The sequence below is a fragment of the Schistocerca gregaria genome, chromosome 6, assembly GCF_023897955.1.
Source record: "Schistocerca gregaria isolate iqSchGreg1 chromosome 6, iqSchGreg1.2, whole genome shotgun sequence".
In the NCBI taxonomy this organism is placed as follows: domain Eukaryota; kingdom Metazoa; phylum Arthropoda; class Insecta; order Orthoptera; family Acrididae; genus Schistocerca; species Schistocerca gregaria.
The window spans coordinates 270,871,631-270,891,141 of NC_064925.1; the positions used below are offsets into that span (position 1 = coordinate 270,871,631).

The 19,511-nt window shown below is 45.8% G+C and overlaps 1 protein-coding gene across 1 annotated transcript in view; it reads left to right on the forward strand.

The window, feature by feature from the left end:
* Nucleotides 1-555: 555 nt before the first annotated feature.
* Nucleotides 556-19,511, forward strand: part of LOC126278837 (odorant receptor Or2-like) — an 86,879-nt gene continuing 67,923 nt past the window's right edge. Inside the window, exon 1 of the mRNA XM_049979112.1 lies at nt 556-891. Coding sequence (XP_049835069.1) covers nt 556-891 — 336 coding nt within the window. The remainder of the gene's footprint in view (nt 892-19,511) is intronic.

Here is a 19,511-nt window from a genome sequence, read left to right on the forward strand (position 1 = left end):
TAATAAAATATTATTTATTATGATTATTTTTTGGCTGTTCATTTAAACCTCTATGCAGTAATTAATTGTATTTAAAACACATTCATGAATATTTTTCCACTGAGGAGTGACGATGGTGCGATCAGTTGTAGTACGACTGCAAATCTTGGTTCTGTAGCTCTCCTGCTGGTGGAAGAAATTTACACATGTATAAGGGAATATATTAATAATAATTCACTACATTCGGAATGTCGTTTGCAGTTGTCTCCCAGTCTGGAAGGCTCCACGGAAACCAATTTCTTTTACTTGAATGTCATTGTTACAAGTAATGGGAGCTGATGCATGCGGGAGTACATGGGGCAAACCGATAATTTCAACACGTTCACAAATACCGTCGCTTTATGTTTCCCAGAGAGTTGAACTATTATGAAGTTCTAGAGTTGCTAGTTAAATGAGTTCGTCAAAAGCTGCTCCATTTATAAGAACTCAGCCAGCTCAAATTGTGAGAACATTTTACTACCTCTAAACTTCTAAAACACAATATCTTGTGCACAGAGAGGAAATACTGACACGGTGATGCTGCCGACTTCAACGGCGCCTACAGCGGCTGAAGCTGCAGACGAGGTCAGCGACCTGGACTACCTGCTGAAGATCCTGCACTGGTCGGGTACGATGCGCCACCCGCACGCTGGTCCCTGGGCCAGCCGCGTCCACTACCTGGTCAAGGCTCTCTCTACGGTGGCCCTGTCGCTCTTCATCTGCTCCCAGTCTGTCCTCCTTAGCCGCGACGGAGTGGCAGACCTGCAGCGGTTCACCCTTACACTGAGCGTTCTCGCCACGGCCAGCACATGGATGATGCGCCTCAGGCACATTGCAGCGTGGGAGCCCGAGTTCCACAAGCTCGCCGTGCAGGTTAGCGAAACTGCCCCTCAGTTCTATATGACACCGTATCTTTTCGCGGAGACGTTAATATTACGCTACTTGCCATTAAAATTGCTACACCACGAAGATGTGCTACAGACGAGAAATTTAACCGACAGGAAGAGGATGCTGTGATATGCAAATGGTTAGCTTTTCAGAGCATTAACACAAGATTGGCACCGGTGGCGACACCTACAACGTGCTGACATGAGGAAAGTTTCCAACCGATTTCTTATACACAAACAGCATTTGACCGGCGTTGCCTGGTGAAACGTTGTTGTGATACCTCGTGTAAGGAGGAGAAATGCCTACTACCACGTTTCCGACTTTGATAAATATCGGATTGTAGCCTATCGCGATTGCGGTTTATCGTATCGCGACATTGCTGCTCGCGTGGTCGAGATCCAATGACTGTAAGCAGAATATGGAATCGGTGGGTTCAGGGGGGTAATACGGAACGCCGTGCTGGATCCCCACGGCCTCGTATCACTAGCACTCGAGATGAGAGGCATCTTATCCGCATGGCTGAAACGGATCGTGCAGCCATGTCTCGATCCCTGAGTCAACAGATGAGGACGTTTGCAAGACAACAACCATCCACACGAACAGTTCGACGACGTTTGCAGCAGCACGGACTAACAGCTCGGAGACCATGGCTGCGGTTACCCTTGACGGTGCAGCATAGAAAGTAGCGCCTGCGATGGTGTACTCAGTGACAAACCTGGAAGCACGAACGGAAAAACGTCATTTTTTCGTATTATGCCAGGTTCTGTTTACAGCATCATGATGGTCGCATCCGTGTTTGGCGACATCGCGGTGAACGTACATTGGAAGCGTGTATTCGTCATCGCCATACTGGCGTATCACACGGCGTGATGGTATGCGGTACAATTGGTTACACGTCTAGGTCACCTCTTGTTCGCATTGACGGCACTTTGAATAGTGGACGTTACATTTCAGATGTGTTAAGACCCGTGGCTCTACCCTACATTCGATCCCTGGGAAACCTTACATTTCAGCAGGGTAATGCGCGATCGCATATGCAGGTCCTGTATGGGCCTTTCTGGATACAGAAAATGTTCTACTGCTCCCCTGGCCAGAACATTCTCCAGATCTCTCACCAACTGAAAACGTCTGGCCAATGGTGGCCGAGCAACTGGCTCGTCATAAAACGCCAGTCACTACTCTTGATCAACTGTGGTATCGTGTTGAAGATGCATGGGCAGTTGTACAGCTGTACCTGTACACGCCATCCAAGCTCTGTTTGACTCAATGCACTGACGTATCAAGGCCGTGATTACGGCTAGAGGTAGTTGTTCTGGATCTATGCACCCACATTGCACGAAAATGTAATGACATGTCAGTTCTAGTATAATATACACTCCTGGAAATTGAAATAAGAACACCGTGAATTCATTGTCCCAGGAAGGGGAGACTTTATTTACACATTCCTGGGGTCAGATACATCACATGATCACACTGACAGAACCACAGGCACATAGACACAGGCAACAGAGCATGCACAATGTCGGCACTAGTACAGTGTATATCCACCTTTCGCAGCAATGCAGGCTGCTATTCTCCCATGGAGACGATCGTAGAGATGCTGGATGTAGTCCTGTGGAACGGCTTGCCATGCCATTTCCACCTGGCGCCTCAGTTGGACCAGCGTTGGTGTTGGACGTGCAGACCGCGTGAGACAACGCTTCATCCAGTCCCAGACATGCTCAATGGGGGACAGATCCGGAGATCTTGCTGGCCAGGGTAGTTGACTTACACCTTCTAGAGCACGTTGGGTGACACAGGATACATGCAGACGTGCATTGTCCTGTTGGAACAGCAAGTTCCCTTGCCGGTCTAGGAATGGTAGAACGATGGGTTCTATGACGGTTTGGATGTACCGTGCACTATTGAGTGTACCCTCGACGATCACCAGAGGTGTACGGCCATTGTAGGAGATCGCTCCCCACACCATGATGCCGGGTGTTGGCCCTGTGTGGCTCGGTCGTATGCAGTCCTGAGTGTGGCGCTCACCTGCACGGCGCCAAACACGCATACGACCATCATTGGCACCAAGGCAGAAGCGACTCTCATCGCTGAAGACGACACATCTCCATTCGTCCCTCTACTCACGCCTGTCGCGACACCACTGGAGGCGGGCTGCACGATGTTGGGGCGTGAGCGGAAGACGGCCTAATGGTGTGCGGGACCGTAGCCCAGCTTCGTGGAGACGGTTGCGAATGGTCCTCGCCGATACCCCAGGAGCAACAGTGTCCCTAATTTGCTGGGAAGTGGCGGTGGGGTCCCCTTACGGCACTGCGTAGGATCCTACGGTCTTGGCGTGCATCCGTGCGTCGCTGCGGTCCGGTCCCAGGTCGACGGGCACGTGCACCTTCCGCCGACCACTGGCGACAACATCGATGTACTGTGGAGACCTCACGCCCCACGTGTTGAGCAATTCGGCGGTACGTCCACCCGGCCTCCCGCATGCCCACTATACGCCCTCGCTCAAAGTACGTCAACTGTACATACGGTTCACGTCCACGCTGTCGAGGCATGCTACCAGTGTTAAAGACTGCGATGGAGCTCCGTATGCCACGGCAAACTGGCTGACACTGACGGCGGCGGTGCACAAATGCTGCGCAGCTAGCGCCATTCGACGGCCAACACCGCGGTTCCTGGTGTGTCCGCTGTGCCGTGCGTGTGATCATTGCTTGTACAGCCCTCTCGCAGTGTCCGGAGCAAGTATGGTGGGTCTGAACACCGGTGTCAATGTGTTCTTTTTTCCATTTCCAGGAGTGTATTTGTCCAATGAATACCAGTTTATCATGTGCATTTCTTTATGGTGTAGCCATTTTAATGTCCAGTAGTGTAGCTCATCATGGAGTTCTTGCTTCGTGAGAATTTTTACACAGTCTCAAATATTTTGCGACTTCTCCCATCCTTGACATCAGGAGCTCTCTGGCATTCTTCGAAGAAAGAAAGGTCAACAATATCCTGTCATTTCTTTGATGACTGAGTGTCTCTATGTTTTGGTCTCTGGTACACAGTAGCCCTATTATCTTTCTTGAAACGGAAATATTAACCCACGCGTCTGCTTTCTGTGCTTCTGTCACGAAGGAAGACACTGACCTCAGAATATGCGACAACAACTTTAATCAGGATAATCATACAATGTAAGCTTTCATGGCCGGTATTGTCTTCACGTAAAACTTCCGGGCTGATAGGCCGTGGTCGAAGTATAAAACTCTCTCCTGACGTTTCGTCTCCAACTGCGGGAGACATCCTCGGAGGTAAAGCGCTTTACCTCCGAGGATGTCTCCCGCAGTCAGAGACGAAACGTCAGGAGAGAGTTTTATACTTCGACCATGGCCTATCAGCCAGGAAGTTTTAAGTGAAGTTAATCAGGATAGTTACCATACTTTTGGTACCGAAATGGGCGCTGCGTTTGATGGTTAAATAAGGTGAGTCATTCACCATCTACATCGGCATCAATGTTCTTTCAGCATAAACATCGACATAGTCTCCAACATATGGAAGTTGCATTACTTAGTGACGCTTCAGGGACACACTTCGCCCAATTAAATAAAGTATCACAGGCGTGTAGTATTTCCTGAGAATAGAGACTTTGAAAGTCGGCGGAAGCGTGAGATGTCATACAAATATGAAGAGGAAAGAACGTCTTGAAGTTTTTATTTTTCGTTCGTTGTCACTCTTGCAAATATATTTTGGGGGCCTTGTGCACTAACAAGTCTCCAAAGAACAAATATGAAAACATTAGACTTTCACATACCTTAATTGAGGTTAAAAGTAAAATACATTTATTGCAGAAAAAGCAACGCATTCAGTTCTTCAAGTGAGGCTACAGAAAATACTTCATTTCACTTTAACCGATCTTAACATTCTAAAACGTTTCGACCACCTCATCCAATTTAAGAGAATGACATGTTAAATGTTCAGTATTTAGAAGTGCTAACGCACATAATCTGGACTCGGACTCTGAATTTCTAAGAAAGGTTTTTATTGGTTTCAGTTTAGAAAATGATCTTCCCGCCATAACAGAAGTAGCTCGAAAACTCAAAGCTGAAAAGTTGCACATACGTCGGGAGGACTACTTGAAAGGAACAGTATTTCCAAAAAAGAAAAAATTTTGGCGGCCTTTAACTGACATATTATCATTATTTCCAAATCCTTTCCACATAAATATTTTTAGGTTAGTAAATTCATGTATATAATCTGATTTATAGTTTCTTGTGAGCTTTTCTCAATATCTTAATTTTCTACGTTTAAAGGATGAACAGGATGTAAAAAAGAAAAATCATCAACAATATTTTTTACGCTGGTATAACGTCATTTAATTGTTGAATTCAAGTATCAATAGTGCAACTGAAAACTGTTATTATAAAAGTCTTTAGTTTATCCACAATTCTATGTTCTGAAGAAAGCTTGCCTAAAAATTTCTTTACTTAGTTTCTTTGGCTGTTTATGAGAGAAACTGTAAAAGGGCTTATTCACTGAGTCATGCCTCCGCAATTGCTTGTAAAGGTGATCGTTAACAACAAATTTTCCAAATGTTTGTAGCAAGGAAATGGTACGCTTCCGGACAAAGATTTCAATTTAAAGTATTACCTACTTCAACCACCCATGAACCATGGACCTAGCCGTTGGTGGGGAGGCTTGCGTGCCTCAGCGATACAGATGACCGTACCGTTAGCTGCAACCACAACGGAGGGGTATCTGTTGAGAGGCCATACAAACGTGTGGTTCCTGAAGAGGGGCAGCAGCCTTTTCAGTAGTTGCAGGGGCAACAGTCTGGATGATTGACTGATCTGGCCTTGTAATAATAACCAAAATGGCCTTGCTGTGCTGGTACTGCGAACGGCTGAAAGCAAGGGGAAACTACAGCCGTAACTTTTCTCGAGGACATGCAGCTTTACTGTATGATTAAATGATGATGGCGTCCTCTTGGGTAAAATATTCTGGAGGTAAAATAGTCCCCCATTCGGATCTCCGGGCGGTAAATACTCAGGAGGACGTCGTTATCAGGAGGAAGAAAACTGCCGTTCTACGGATAGGAGCGTGGAATGTCAGATCCCTTAAACGGGCACTTAGGTTAGAAAATTTAAAAAGGGAAATGGGTAGGTTAAAATTAGATATAGTGGGAATTAGTGAAGTTCGGTGGCAGGAGGAACAAGACTTTTGGTCAGGTGAGTACAGGGTTATAAATACAAAATCAAATAGGGGTAATGCAGGAGTAGGTTTAATAATGAATAGGAAAATAGGAATGCGGGTAAGCTACAACAAACAGCATAGTGAACGCATTATTGTGGCCAAGATTGAAGCAAAGCCCATGCCTACTACAGTAGTACAAGTTTATATACCAACTAGCTCTGCAGATGATGAAGAAATTGATGAACTGTATGATGAGATAAAAGAAATTATTCAAGTAGTGAAGGGAGACGAAAATTTAATAGTCATGGGTGACTGGAATTCGGTAGTAGGAAAAGGGAGAGAAGGAAACGTAGTAGGTGAATATGGACTGGGGCAAAGAAATGAAAGAGGAAGCAGTCTGGTAGAATTTTGCACATAGCATAACTTAATCATAGCTAACACTTGGTTCAAGAATCATAAAAGAAGCTTGTATACATGGAAGAATCCTGGAGATACTAAAAGGTATCAGATAGATTATATAATGGTAAGACAGAGATTTAGGAATCAGGTTTTAAATTGTAGGACATTTCCAGGGGCAGATGTGGACTCTGACCACAATCTATTGGTTATGACCTGCAGGTTAAAACTTAAGAAACTGCAAAAAGGTGGGAAATTAAGGACATGGGATCTGGATAAGCTGAAAGAACCAGAGGATGTACAGAGTGTCAAGGAGAGCATAAGGGAACAATTGACAGGAATGGGGGAAATAAACACAGTAGAAGAAGAATGGGTAGCTCTGAGGGATGAAGTAGTGAAGGCAGCAGAGGATAAAGTAGGTACAAAGACGAGGGCTGCTAGAAATCCTTGGGTAACAGAAGAAATATTATTAAGGATATTGCTCTGAAAATTTGTCTACTCGGTGGTAATAAGGCGATACATCTATAACGTGCGAACATGAGGAAAGTTTCCAACCGATTTCTCATACACAAACAGCAGTTGACAGGCGTTGCCTGGTGAAACGTTGTTGTGATGCCTCCTGTACGATGGAGAAATGCATACCATCACGTTTCCGATTTGATAAAAGTCGGATTGTAGCCTATCGCGATTGCAGTTTATCGTATCGCGACATTGCTCCTCGCGTTGGTCGAGATCCAATGACTGTTAGCAGAATATGGAATCCGTGGGTTCTGGAGGGTATTACGGAACGCCGTGCTGGATCCCAATGGCCTCGTATCACTAGCAGTCGAGATGACAGGCATCTTATCCGCATGGTTGTAACGGAACGTGCAGCCACTTCTCCATCCCTGAGTCGACACATGGGGACGTTTGCAAGACAACAACCATCAGCACGAACAGTTCGACGATGTTTGCAGCAGCATGGACTATAAGCTCGGAAACCATGGCTGGGGTTACCCTTGACGCTGCACCACAGACAGGAGCGCCTACGAAGGTGTACTCAACGACGAACCTGGGTGCACGAACGGAAAAACGTCATTTTTTCGGATGAATCCAGGTTCTGTTTACGTCATCACGATGGTCGCATCCGTGTTTGGCGACATCGCGGTGAATGAACATTGGAAGCGTGTATCCGACATTGCCGTACTGGCGTATCACTCGGCGTTATGGTATGGGGTGCCATTGGTTACACGTCTCGGTCACCTCTTGTTCACATTGACGGCACTTTGAACAGTGGACGTTACATTTCAGATGTGTTACGACCCGTGGCTCTACCCAACATTCGATACCTGTGAAATCCTACATTTCAGCAGGATAATGCACGACTGCATGTGGCAGGTCCTGTACAGGCCTTTCTGGATACAGAAAATGTTCTACTGCTGCCCTGGCCTGTAAATACTCCAGATCTCTCACCAACTGAAAACGTCTGGCCAATGGTGGCCGAGCAACTGGCTCGTCACAATACCCCAGTCGTCCTGCTGAACTGTGGTATTGTGTTGAAGCTGCATGGGCAGCTGTACCTGTACACGCCATCCAAGCTCTGTTTGACTCAATGCCAGGCGTATCAAGGCAGTTATTACGGCCAGAGGTGGTTGTTCTGGGTACTGATTTCTAAGAATGAATGCACCCAGATTGCGTGAAAATGTAATCACATGTCAGTTCTAGTACAATATATTTGTCAGTGAATACCCGTTTACCATCTGCATATCTTCTTGGTGTAGCAATTTTAATGGCCAGTAGTATATATATATGCCACTAGTCAAGCCACAAGTCACCTTGGCAGCTGGTGCCAGTTAGGTAGCTTTGCTTATGCAAACACTGGCTGTCAGACTGTGCCACTTACTCCATCACTGCCGGCCTCTGTGGCCGAGTGGTTCTAGGCGTTTCAGTCTGGAACCGCGTAGCCGCTACAGTCGCATGTTCGAATCCTGCCATGGGTATGGATGTGTATGATGTCCTGAGATTAGTTAGGTTTAAGTAGTTCTAGGTTCTAGGGGGTAACTGTACCCGTGGTCTAGGGGTAGCGTCTTTGACTCATAATCAAAACGTTTACGGTCCCGGGTTCTATCCCTGCCTAAATAATCAGCATTTGCGGCCTAAGACTTCCGGCATAAGAAGTCAGCCTCATTCTGCCAACGGCCTTGTCAAAGAGGGCGGAGGAGCGGATAGAGGTTCAGGGCGCTCTCTTGTCCTAGGGGTGGGAAATTGCCCCTAAAGGCGGAAGAATCAGCAATGATCAACGACATGAGGATGCAGAAGGCAATGGAAACCACAGCATTAAAGACACGTAACGTGTATCCTCAGGACATGTGGCCTGTAGTTGAAGAAGTGTCATGATGATCTCTCTATTGGCAAAAGATTCCGGAATAGTCCCCCATTCGGATCTCCGGGAGGGGACTGCCAAGGGGGAGGTTACCATGAGAAAAAGATTGAATAATCAACGAAAGGATAATGTTCTACGAGTCGGGGCATGGAATGTCAGAAGCTTGAACGTGGTAGGGAAACTAGAAAATCTGAAAAGGGAAATGCAAAGGCTCAATCTAAATATAGTAGGGGTCAGTGAAGTGAAGTGGAAGGAAGACAATGATTTCTGGTCAGATGAGTATCGGGTAATATCAACAGCAGCAGAAAATAGGATAACAGATGTAGGATTCGTTATGAATAGGAAGGTAGGGCAGAGGGTGTGTTACTGTGAACAGTTCAGTGACCAGGTTGTTCTAATCAGAATCGACAGCAGACCAACACCGGCAACGATAGTTCAGGTATACATGCCGACGTCGCAAGCTGAAGATGAACGGACAGAGAAAGTGTATGACGATACTGAAAGGGTAATGCAGTATGTAAAGGGTGACGAAAATCTTATAATCATGGGCGACTGGAATGCAGTTGTAGGGGAAGGAGTAGAAGAAAAGGTTACAGGAGAGTATGGGCTTGGGACAAGGAATGAAAGAGGAGAAAGACTGAGTTCTGTAACAAGTTTCAGCTAGTAATAGCGAATACGCTGTTCAGGAATCACAAGAGGAGGAGGTATAGTGGCAAAATTCCGGGAGATACGGGAAGATTTCAATTAGATTACGTCATGGTCAGACAGAGATTCCGAAATCAGATACTGGATTGTAAGGCGTACCCAGGAGCAGATATAGACTCAGATCACAATATAGTAGTGATAAAGAGTAGGCTGAAGTTCAAGACATTAGTCAGGAAGAATCAATACGCAAAGAAGTGGGATACGGAAGTTCTAACTAATGACGAGATACGTTTGAAGTTCTCTAACGCTATAGATACACCAATAAGGAATAGCGCAGTAGGCAGCACAGTTGAAGAGGAATGGACATCTCTAAAAAGGGCCATCACAGAAGTTGGGAAGGAAAACATAGGTACAAAGAAGGTAGCCGCGAAGAAACCATTTGTAACAGAAGAAATACTTCAGTTGATTGATGAAAGGAGGAAGTACAAACATGTTCCGGGAAAATCAGCAATACAGAAATACAAGTCGCTGAGGAATGAAATAAATAGGAAGTGCAGGGAAGCTAAGACGAAATGGCTGCAGGAAAAATGTGAAGACATCGAAAAAGATATGATTGTCGGAAGGACAGACTCAGCATACATGAAAGTCAAAACAACCTCTGGTGACATTAAGAGCAACGGTGGTAACATTAAGAGTGCAACAGGAATTCCACTGTTAAATGCAGAGGAGAGAGCAGATATGTGGAAAGAATACATTCAAAGCCTCTATGAGGGTAAGGATTTGTCTGATGTGATAGAAGAAGAAACAGGAGTCGATTTAGAAGAGATAGGGGATCCAGTATTAGAATCGGAATTTAAAAGAGCTTTGGACGACTTACGGTCAAATAAGGCAGAAGGGATAAATAACATTCCATCAGAATTTCTAAAATCATTAGGGGAAGTGGCAACAAAACGACTATTCACGTTGGTGTGTAGAATATATGAGTCTGGCGACATACCATCTGACTTTCGGAAAAGCATCATCCACACAATTCCGAAGACGGCAAGAGCTGACAAGTGCGAGAATTATCGCACAATCAGCTTAACAGATCATGCATCGAAGCTGCTTACAAGAATCATATACAGAAGAATAGAAAAGAAAATTGAGAATGCGCTAGGTGACGATCAGTTTGGCTTTAGAAAAACTAAAGGCACGAGAGAGGCAATTCTGACGTTACGGCTAATAATGGAAGCAAGGCTGAAGAAAAATCAAGACACGTTCATAGGATTTGTCGATCTGGAAACAGCGTTCGACAATATAAAATGGTGCAAGCTGTTCGAGATTCTGAAAAAAGTAGGGGTAAGCTATATTGAGAGACAGGTCATATACAATATGTACAACAACCAAGAGGGAATAATAAGAGTGGACGATCAAGAACCAACTGCTCGTATTAACAAGGGTGTAAGACAAGGCTGTAGCCTTTCGCCCTTACTCTGCAATCTGTATATCGAGGAAGCAATGATGGAAATAAAAGAAAGGTTCAGGAGTGGAATTAAAATACGAGGTGAAAGGATATCAATGATACGATTCGCTGATGACATTGCCTTCCTGAGTGAAAGTGAATAAGAATTAAATGATCTGCTGAACGGAATGAACAGTCTAATGAGTACACAGTATGGTTTGAGAGTAAATCGGAGAAAGACGAAGGTAATGAGAAGTAGTAGAAATGAGAACAGCGAGAAACTTAACATCAGGATTGATGGTCACGAAGTCAATGAAGTTAAGGAATTCTGCTACCTTGGCAGTAAAATAACCAATGACGGACGGAGCAAGGAGGACTTCAAATGCAGATTCGCTATGGCAAAAAAGGCTTTTGTGGCCAAGAGAAGTCTACTAATATCAAATACCGGCCTTAATTTGAGGAAGAAATTTTTGAGGATGTACGTCTGGAGTATAGCATTGTATGGTAGTGAAACATGGACTGTGGAAAAACCGGAACAGAAGGGAATTGAAGCATTTGAGATGTGGTGCTCTAGACGAATGTTGAAAATTAGGTGGACCGATAAGGTAAGGAATGAGGAGGTTTTACGCAGAATCGGAGAGGAAAGGAATATGTGGAAAACACTGATAAGGAGAAGGGACAGGATGATAGGACATCTCCTAAGACATGAGAGAATGACTTCCATGGTACTAGATTGAGCTGTAGAGGGCAAAAACTGTAGAGGAAGACAGATTCGAATACGTCAAGCAAATAATTGAGGACGTAGGTTGCAACTGCTACTCTGAGATGAAGAGGTTAGCACAGGGGAAGAATTCCTGGGGGCCGCATCAAACCAGTCAGTAGACTGATGACCTAAAAAAAAACTTTCTAGTGGACGGACGACCTCAGAAGTAGTCCCATAGTGCTCAGAGCCATTTGAACCAATGTACTCCGTCGCTCGTATTTGGCAGTCTGGATGAACTTGTCCTGTGTTGTCATCCTGGTGGGTAAGAATGTGGGCCAATAATCTGGGCCTATCTGTCTGTAGTGACATGTGTGGGCCGACAAGGTGCGCACAGCAGCAGTGGCAGTACTCGTCGGTGGAAACATTGATGGTTCTTCAGAAACAGGGGTGGCGTGACTGCGACATATGACAGGATTAAATATTGCAGAGCATGAAGAATAGTCTTTACAATTTTTTCTTGTTTGTAACCACGAAATGGAAAACACGTGAAGGCTTGCCTCTGTTGTCTGCACAACGTATTCTTGTCACATGCTGCTGCCGTACCATTCCTGTAGCCCAAGAACCACGATTGTTTACATCGGCGAGTAATAACACTGCTGCTGTGTGCACCGTTTCTTCCTTTTTTGTGGGGTAGGTAGAGTGGTGCATCCCATGGTCTAGGTCTACCACCTTCGATTACTAATCAAAACGCGCTTGGGCCCAGGTTCGATCTCAGCCACCGACTACATTTTAAAAAAAGTCATAAACAGTGGCGGCCGAAAACTTCCAGGACAGAAGACGCCGTCATTCTGCCAACGCCGTTTCAAAAAGTTTGGCGGCGAGAACACAGGTTCAGGGCATTTTCCAGCCCTTTGGGCCCCTAAAGATGGAAGAATCAGCAATCATCTACAGCATTAGGAGGCAGAAAGTAATAGAAACGCTGCATTAAATACCCATACTGTGCATCCCCTGGAAATATGGCCTTTGGGGAGAAAATGTTATGATGATCTCTCTATTGGTAAAAGATTCCGGAACAGTACTCCACTGGGATCTCCTTGAGGGAACTTCATAGGAGCATATTCCATTATCTAAAAAAAACAGGACCGCTGCGACTGTTAAGACATTTTTATTGGGGGACGCGACCAATTTGGCGAAACAAATTTGAGAGTTTAATTTGAGAAATAGGTCGTATTCTTCAATAAAGAATTCTAAACAGTAGCAGCGGTCCTGTTTATTCAAATCGTGTTTCAGAACTGTAAATAGCAGTAAATAATATTGGTGAGAGGAAGGGGTTAATAATACTCACAATCGACTGTGCAGTTTCAGTTACTCTGTGTAGGAGGCAGTAGTTGCTCTCTGATAACGCTTCATGATGTTGACCACCTGATTAAAACAAATCTGAATGACAGAATGGAGATTAGGGAAATAAAACAACATTTGTAGCAAACATTATTTCACTACGTATTTACATTTTTGATCACTATGGTTGATGAATGCACTTATGACTGTAGTATTTCACAAAGAACTGTTTTGTGCATGGACTAACCCGTAGTTGCTAACATCCCCCTCTTAAGCCGCTATAAAACTTCTCAACACATTGTCGCCACATGTGCATTGTCACTTTGGTGTGGTACTTCAACCATGCCATAACCGTGAGCGGAGCGTATTATTGTGCGGACGCCATTGCTTCATTTATACGATAGTATTGTTTTAATCACGCACACAGGTCAGGCACATCGTCTCGCTGGCGGATATTACTGCAAAGGGAAAAATGTTTCTTCGTCTGATGGACAAATATTATTTAAATGGAGTACATTTTTTTTGTTGCAGTCCTTACTTCCAAATACCTATTTATTTACACGTGGCTGCTATTGGGGCGGGGGATACCTGATGTGTCACAAATAAGCAAAAGAATGGTTCAGATGTCTTCAATGCAGGTTGAGGGAAGTGATGATGATGATCATTCAGACGAGTCTTTTCTTCCTGAAGAAGATCACTTATATGGTTTAGACTATGAGACGGATTCTGAGATAGATGTGAATGATGTTCTCAGCTCGTCTCAGAATAAACGAGTTAGTGTTGACTTTGCTCAGATGGTGACAGTGAGAAAATTACATACCTCGTCATAGCAAGATGAACTGTTTCACTTGGAGTTCCATAGAGCCTACTTGCGGCACTAAGACACCTCAGGAAAATATAATAATAGTTAGACTGTTCTCAGGGCTAGACCCTGACAACCAGTTACATAATGATCCAGACCTAAAAGAAATATAGCGTTAGTTTTCCAGAACTGGGATTTTGGATGAGCTGCAAGTCATAATGAATAAATTATTGATTCATTTCTCCTCGAATGCCAAAGATAGAGACGAAACTGAAATTGAGGCGTTGATTGGTTTCATGGTTTCAAGTTTCACTTTTAAATTTGGATGTGAAAAATTCGCAACATATATTTTTTTTTGCAATTACTGTACTGGACGTCCCATTTTTCGTGCAACCATGTCTCTAAAACTATGTGAAGTTTCACATTTGGCTCTCAGATTTGATAATACATCTACTCATTAACAAAAAAGTAGATAATCCTGCATCAGCTGTGTCCTAAATTTTTAATTTCTTTATTTCTGTCAGAAAGCATACTCAATTGGAGCTCATGCTTGTGATGATGAAAGTCTAGTCCCATTTGAGGTATTTACTGATTAAGAATATATATGGCCAAGAAACGTGCAAAATATGGCATAAAGGTCATGTCTCTCTCAGATGCATACTTTTCATACTTATGGGTAGCCATCACCAGACGAAAGTGAGGAAAACACTGGTCGATAGCTCGTAAACCGCCCATGCAATCACTACGGATAATGAAGGACTCACCTGAGGAGTAGCGGATACATCCTAGGGCACGGAAGATGGCTACCAGCTGAGAAGTGAAAGCACTGCAGCCAGATGGCAATGAGCGCTGTTCAGATTGATCGCCTAGAGTAATAGCATAACCATGCCAACGAGTAATCACTGAACCATCGGTACAGACCACGTAACACGCTGGAAACGCGGCAAGGATGGAAAGAAAGCAGTGACACAGGGCCTCAGGAGGGAATCAGTCCTTCGGACCCTGTGCTGAATCCAGCTGAGGGCATGGGCGTGGCACACACCACAGTATATGGGCCCAGAAAAGAGGTGGGAAATGGAAAAACTCAAGCCCAGATAGATGAGCATGGATGTGGACCATGATCATACACCCTGACCGGGGCCGCCGTTCTGGAAAATGGACGGCCGAGTTGGGGAACAGGAGATGGTTATGTGCATGCCGAGGCAAGCTACAGACTTATACAGCATAAGTGGCCAGTTGTCACTGGCGCCGGATCTGCAGTGGAGGGATACCAGCCTCCACAAGGAGGCTGTTTACAGGGCTTGGGTGGAAAGCTCTAGTGGCAAGTCGGATCCCACAGTGAAGTATGGGGTCAAGCAACCGCAACACACAAGATGATGCCAAACCATAAGCCAGGATCCCATAATCGAAATGGGACTGACACAACGCCTGATACTGTCGTAGAAGTGTAGACTAATCGGCTCCCCAGCTGGTGTGTCTCAAGCAACAAAGAGCGTTAAGAATGCCACACCACGTTTGTTTAAGCTGCCGAATATGAGGGAGCCAAGTCAACCAGGCATCAAAAAGCATCCCCAAAAACCGATGTGTCCCCACCACAGCAAGAAGTTCGCCATCAAGGTAAAGCTGTGGCTCAGAATGAATAGTGTGGTGCCAGCAGAATTGCATGACTCAAGTCGTGGCAGCAGAAAACTGTAAGACACGCGATATGGCCCAAGACTGCTCCTTCCAGATAGCGCCCTGCAATTGCTGTTCAGCAACTACAATGCCAGTGGAGCTATAGTACAGGCAAAAGTCATCAGCATACAAAGAAGCCAACACAGACGTTCCCACAGCGGCAGGCAGACCAGATTACTGGTGGCAGATTGGCCCTTATTGAACTCACCCTGAGACAGAACCAGAAGGCCCCAAGACTCGAGTAGCCAACTCAAACTCCAGCACACCATGCATTTGAGCAATTTGCTTGGAATGTTGGTGAGGTTAATGGGGCAATAGCTATGCAGCTTCAGTGGGTTCTAGCCAGGTTTCAACATGGGGAGAATGATGCTCTCCTGCTACTGTGATAGGAACTCACCCTCAACCCATATAGCTGGCCGAAGTGGCCGTGCGGTTGTAGGCGCTGCAGTCTGGAACCGCGAGACCGTTACGGTTGCAGGTTCGAATCCTGCCTTGGGCACGGATGAGTGTGTGATGTCCTTAGGTTGGTTAGGTTTAACTAGTTCTAAGTTGTAGGGGACTAATGACCTCAGAAGTTGAGTCCCATAGTGCTCAGAGCCATTTTTTCAACCCATATACAATTTGAAAGATGTAGGAGGCATCGCTGGCAGTTCACTCAGAGGTGTTTCAATATGTGATAGTGGATGTGGTCCTGCCTGGGAGCCACATCAGGGCAAGCAGCTAGGGCACTTTGGAATTTCCACTCACTGATTGGAGCATTGTATAATTTGATGTGGTGCATATGGAATGAAAGGCTCCGACATTCCAAACGCTCTTTCAGGGGGTGGAAGGCCAGAGGGTAATTTGTAGAAGCGGAGCTCTGAGAAAAATGCTCTTCTAAGAATTCTGCAATCGTTAATGGTTCAGTACAGACTGCTCCATTCAGGGGCGCTAATGGGATCTGAAATCGATAGAGCTGCCAAATCTTGGTCCAAACCTGTGATGGAGAGGTTAAGATGCCAATGGTGGAGACATACCTTTCCTAGCACTCCTGCTTCCGACAGCAAATAATGTGGCGGGCTCAGGCACAGAGGCATTGAAATGAGGTGTTCCAATGACAGGAACCAGTTATGACGCTGGAGGGCCCACCTGCGATCTCTAATCACCTCAGTGCTCTCGGGTGAACACCAAGGCACAGTTCGTCACCGAGACGACCTGGAAGAACAGGGAATTGCAGATTCTGTGGCATAAACAATGCCAGTGGTGACCATGTAAACCACCACATCAATTTTGTCATGAGAAAGAGGCTCAATAGTGGCAACAGAGGCAAACGAGTCTCAGTTAGCCTTATTGAAAGCCCATCTGGCGAGGCGCCAATAAGAGTGACGCTGTGGCAGTGACAGAAAGATCTGAAAGTGGTCACTGCCACACAAGTTGTCGTGTACACTCCAATGTATAAATGGTAGAAGGCCAGAGCTGCTGAGTGAAAGGTCGATGATGAGTACATGCCATGAGCCACATTGAAATGTGTTGAAGTACCATTATTTAAGAGAGAAAGATCTATCTGTACGAACACCTGATCAATGACAGTGCCTTGGCCTTTTGCCAACAAGCCACTCCCCCCAAAAGGTTATGGGCGTTAACACCGCCCAGTAACAGAAAAGATGGCGGCAGTTGGGCTATCTGCATAGCCAATAAATGCTGTGGGACATCGCCACATCGGTGGAAGATAGATGCTGGAGATAGTAAAAGCCTGAGGCGTCCACGCATGAGCAGTGACAGCCTTTAAAGGTGTTTAAAGAACTTCACACTCGCTGCAAAGAGAGATAAGGATGTAGATGAAGACTCCACCAGAGACCCTCTCATAAGCTGCCCAATTCTTATGATAATCCTGATAGCCAAGGAGTGTGGGGTTTCGCATTGCCGGAAACCAAGTTTCCAGGAGAGCAATGCAGAAGAAAGGGTGAAGGCAAATAAGTTGTCAAAGATCAGCAAGGTGATGGAAAAAACCGCTACAATTCCACTGGAGAATGACATTGTCCAAGGACGAAAAAGTCCTGAATTGACCAAGATTGCAGATCATGCCATGGGGTCACTGCCTTTCACCAACTGAGTATGTGTGTGTGCAACATCCATTGTGTCTGAGGACCTGGCGAGATCTAGGTCCTCAGCAGACGCCAGAGTCTCCATCTCAGACACAGAGCTTGTAGGGAGTGGTGGTAAGGTTGCATCACAAAGTGTGGATTCTTGAGTACCTTCTTCTTTTTTTTTTGTTTCTCTCACTGTTCCTTCGGTGGTTTTGGCTGGGAGGGCTTAAATGGGTCAGTCTCAGGGGTGGAGGAGGACTGGAAATCCCTACAAACAGCCACCTGTGGTTGCTTCACCCACTGGTGGGTGTCTGCTTTTCCACTAGTCAGAACACTTCTAGATGGGAGAAGTGGGGACAGATGTCTCTGATGATTGGGAGGGGTGTTGCGCAAGAAGTACATGGTGCAGGACGAAGAGGGAGGGAAGTGGCTCCCACCATCACGGCGGCAGGTGTAGTCTTATGGCCCTGAGTGCTAGCAGGAATTGATGCAATGCATGAGGCTACAGCTGTTCTCATAGCAGCGGTATATGAGGAGGTCATAGCCACAGTACACAGTTGCTCATATTTTCTCTTAGCCTCAGTGTAGGTCAGTCGGTCCAGGGTCTTATATTTTAAGATTTTCCTCTCTTTTTGTAAAATCCTGCAGTCTGGGGAGCAAGGTGAATGATGCTCTCTGAAGTTGACACAGATGGGAAGCAGGGCACATGGAATATTGGAATGTGACGTGCACCCACAATCTCGACATGTGAGGCTGGAAGCACACCAGGAAGACATATGGCCCTTACTTCCAGCACATAAAGCACCGCATGGGGGGAGGGATATAGGGCTTGACGTCACAGCGGTAGACCATTGCCTGGACCTTCATGTATCACCCTTGAAGGCCAAGATGAATGCACCGGTGGGAACCTGATTATTCGTCAGACTCCGGTGGACGCTCTGGACAAAATCAACACCTCGTCGCTCTAAATTGCCTCGCATCTGCTCATCAGACTGCAAAAGAACGTCCCTGTGGAATACAATACCCTTGACCGTATTTAAACTCTTACAGGGCGTGATCATAACTAAAGAATCCGCCAACTTGTCACAGTCAAGTAATGCCTGTGACTGGTTAGACGATGTTGTTTTTGTCAAAACTGAGCTAGGATGCATTTTGGACAAGCCTTTCACCTCTCCAAACTTGTCAACTAAATGGTCTACGAAGAACTGAGGTTTCTTCGTAATGAAAGACTCTCCATCAGCTCTCATACAAACTAGCCACTGGGCGAACAGGTTTCGCTTCCCTCCTTTTGCTCCTTCCACAGTGTGGCCAGGGAGGGGAAAGAATTGGGGTCACACTTCTGCATATTCAAGTCAGCCCTACAGCGCTTAGAGATTGCTGGCTGCTGGTGAAGCTTCATTGCGGGTCATCTGCCATGATGCCAGCCACTCCGACCAAGGAACCTCCACACGGGCACCACCCACATGCAGCAAGGGCCACCTGTCTGGTTGCCCATTGACAGGAGTCCCAATGCTCCACGCTCCTTGGCATATGTGGGAAGTTAACGGCGCATGCATCAGCAGAGCGATCCTTGTCTTGTCAGTGGACTACAACCAACAGGGTACATGGCGACTCCACCTCAATGGATGGGCTACCGTGCTTTATATCAGGTGCAAAGTAGTCCACAGTCGTCGTTGGCGCAGAAAGCGACACAGTATTGTGGATGGCGGAAACTGTACCCTGGAATATATCCTCGCCCAAGAGTTGGAGAATGAGCAGGACTGCAATGAGTGGGCTAAAGATCTCACGGCACGATGGACATGATGCACCATGTAAGGCGCCCTTCCCAACTGGCTCGCTCTTCAGAAAAATTTCGAAGTATGGATGTCAAACCCTACAGAGGGCCATGACATAGAGCCCAAAACCTGTGAGACTCCTTTTAGTCCCCTCCTACGACAGACAGGAACACTGTGGGCCTATTATAACCCCTGAGGGGGGGGGAGGGTGTAAGGAGCTGCTAAAAACAAGTTGAC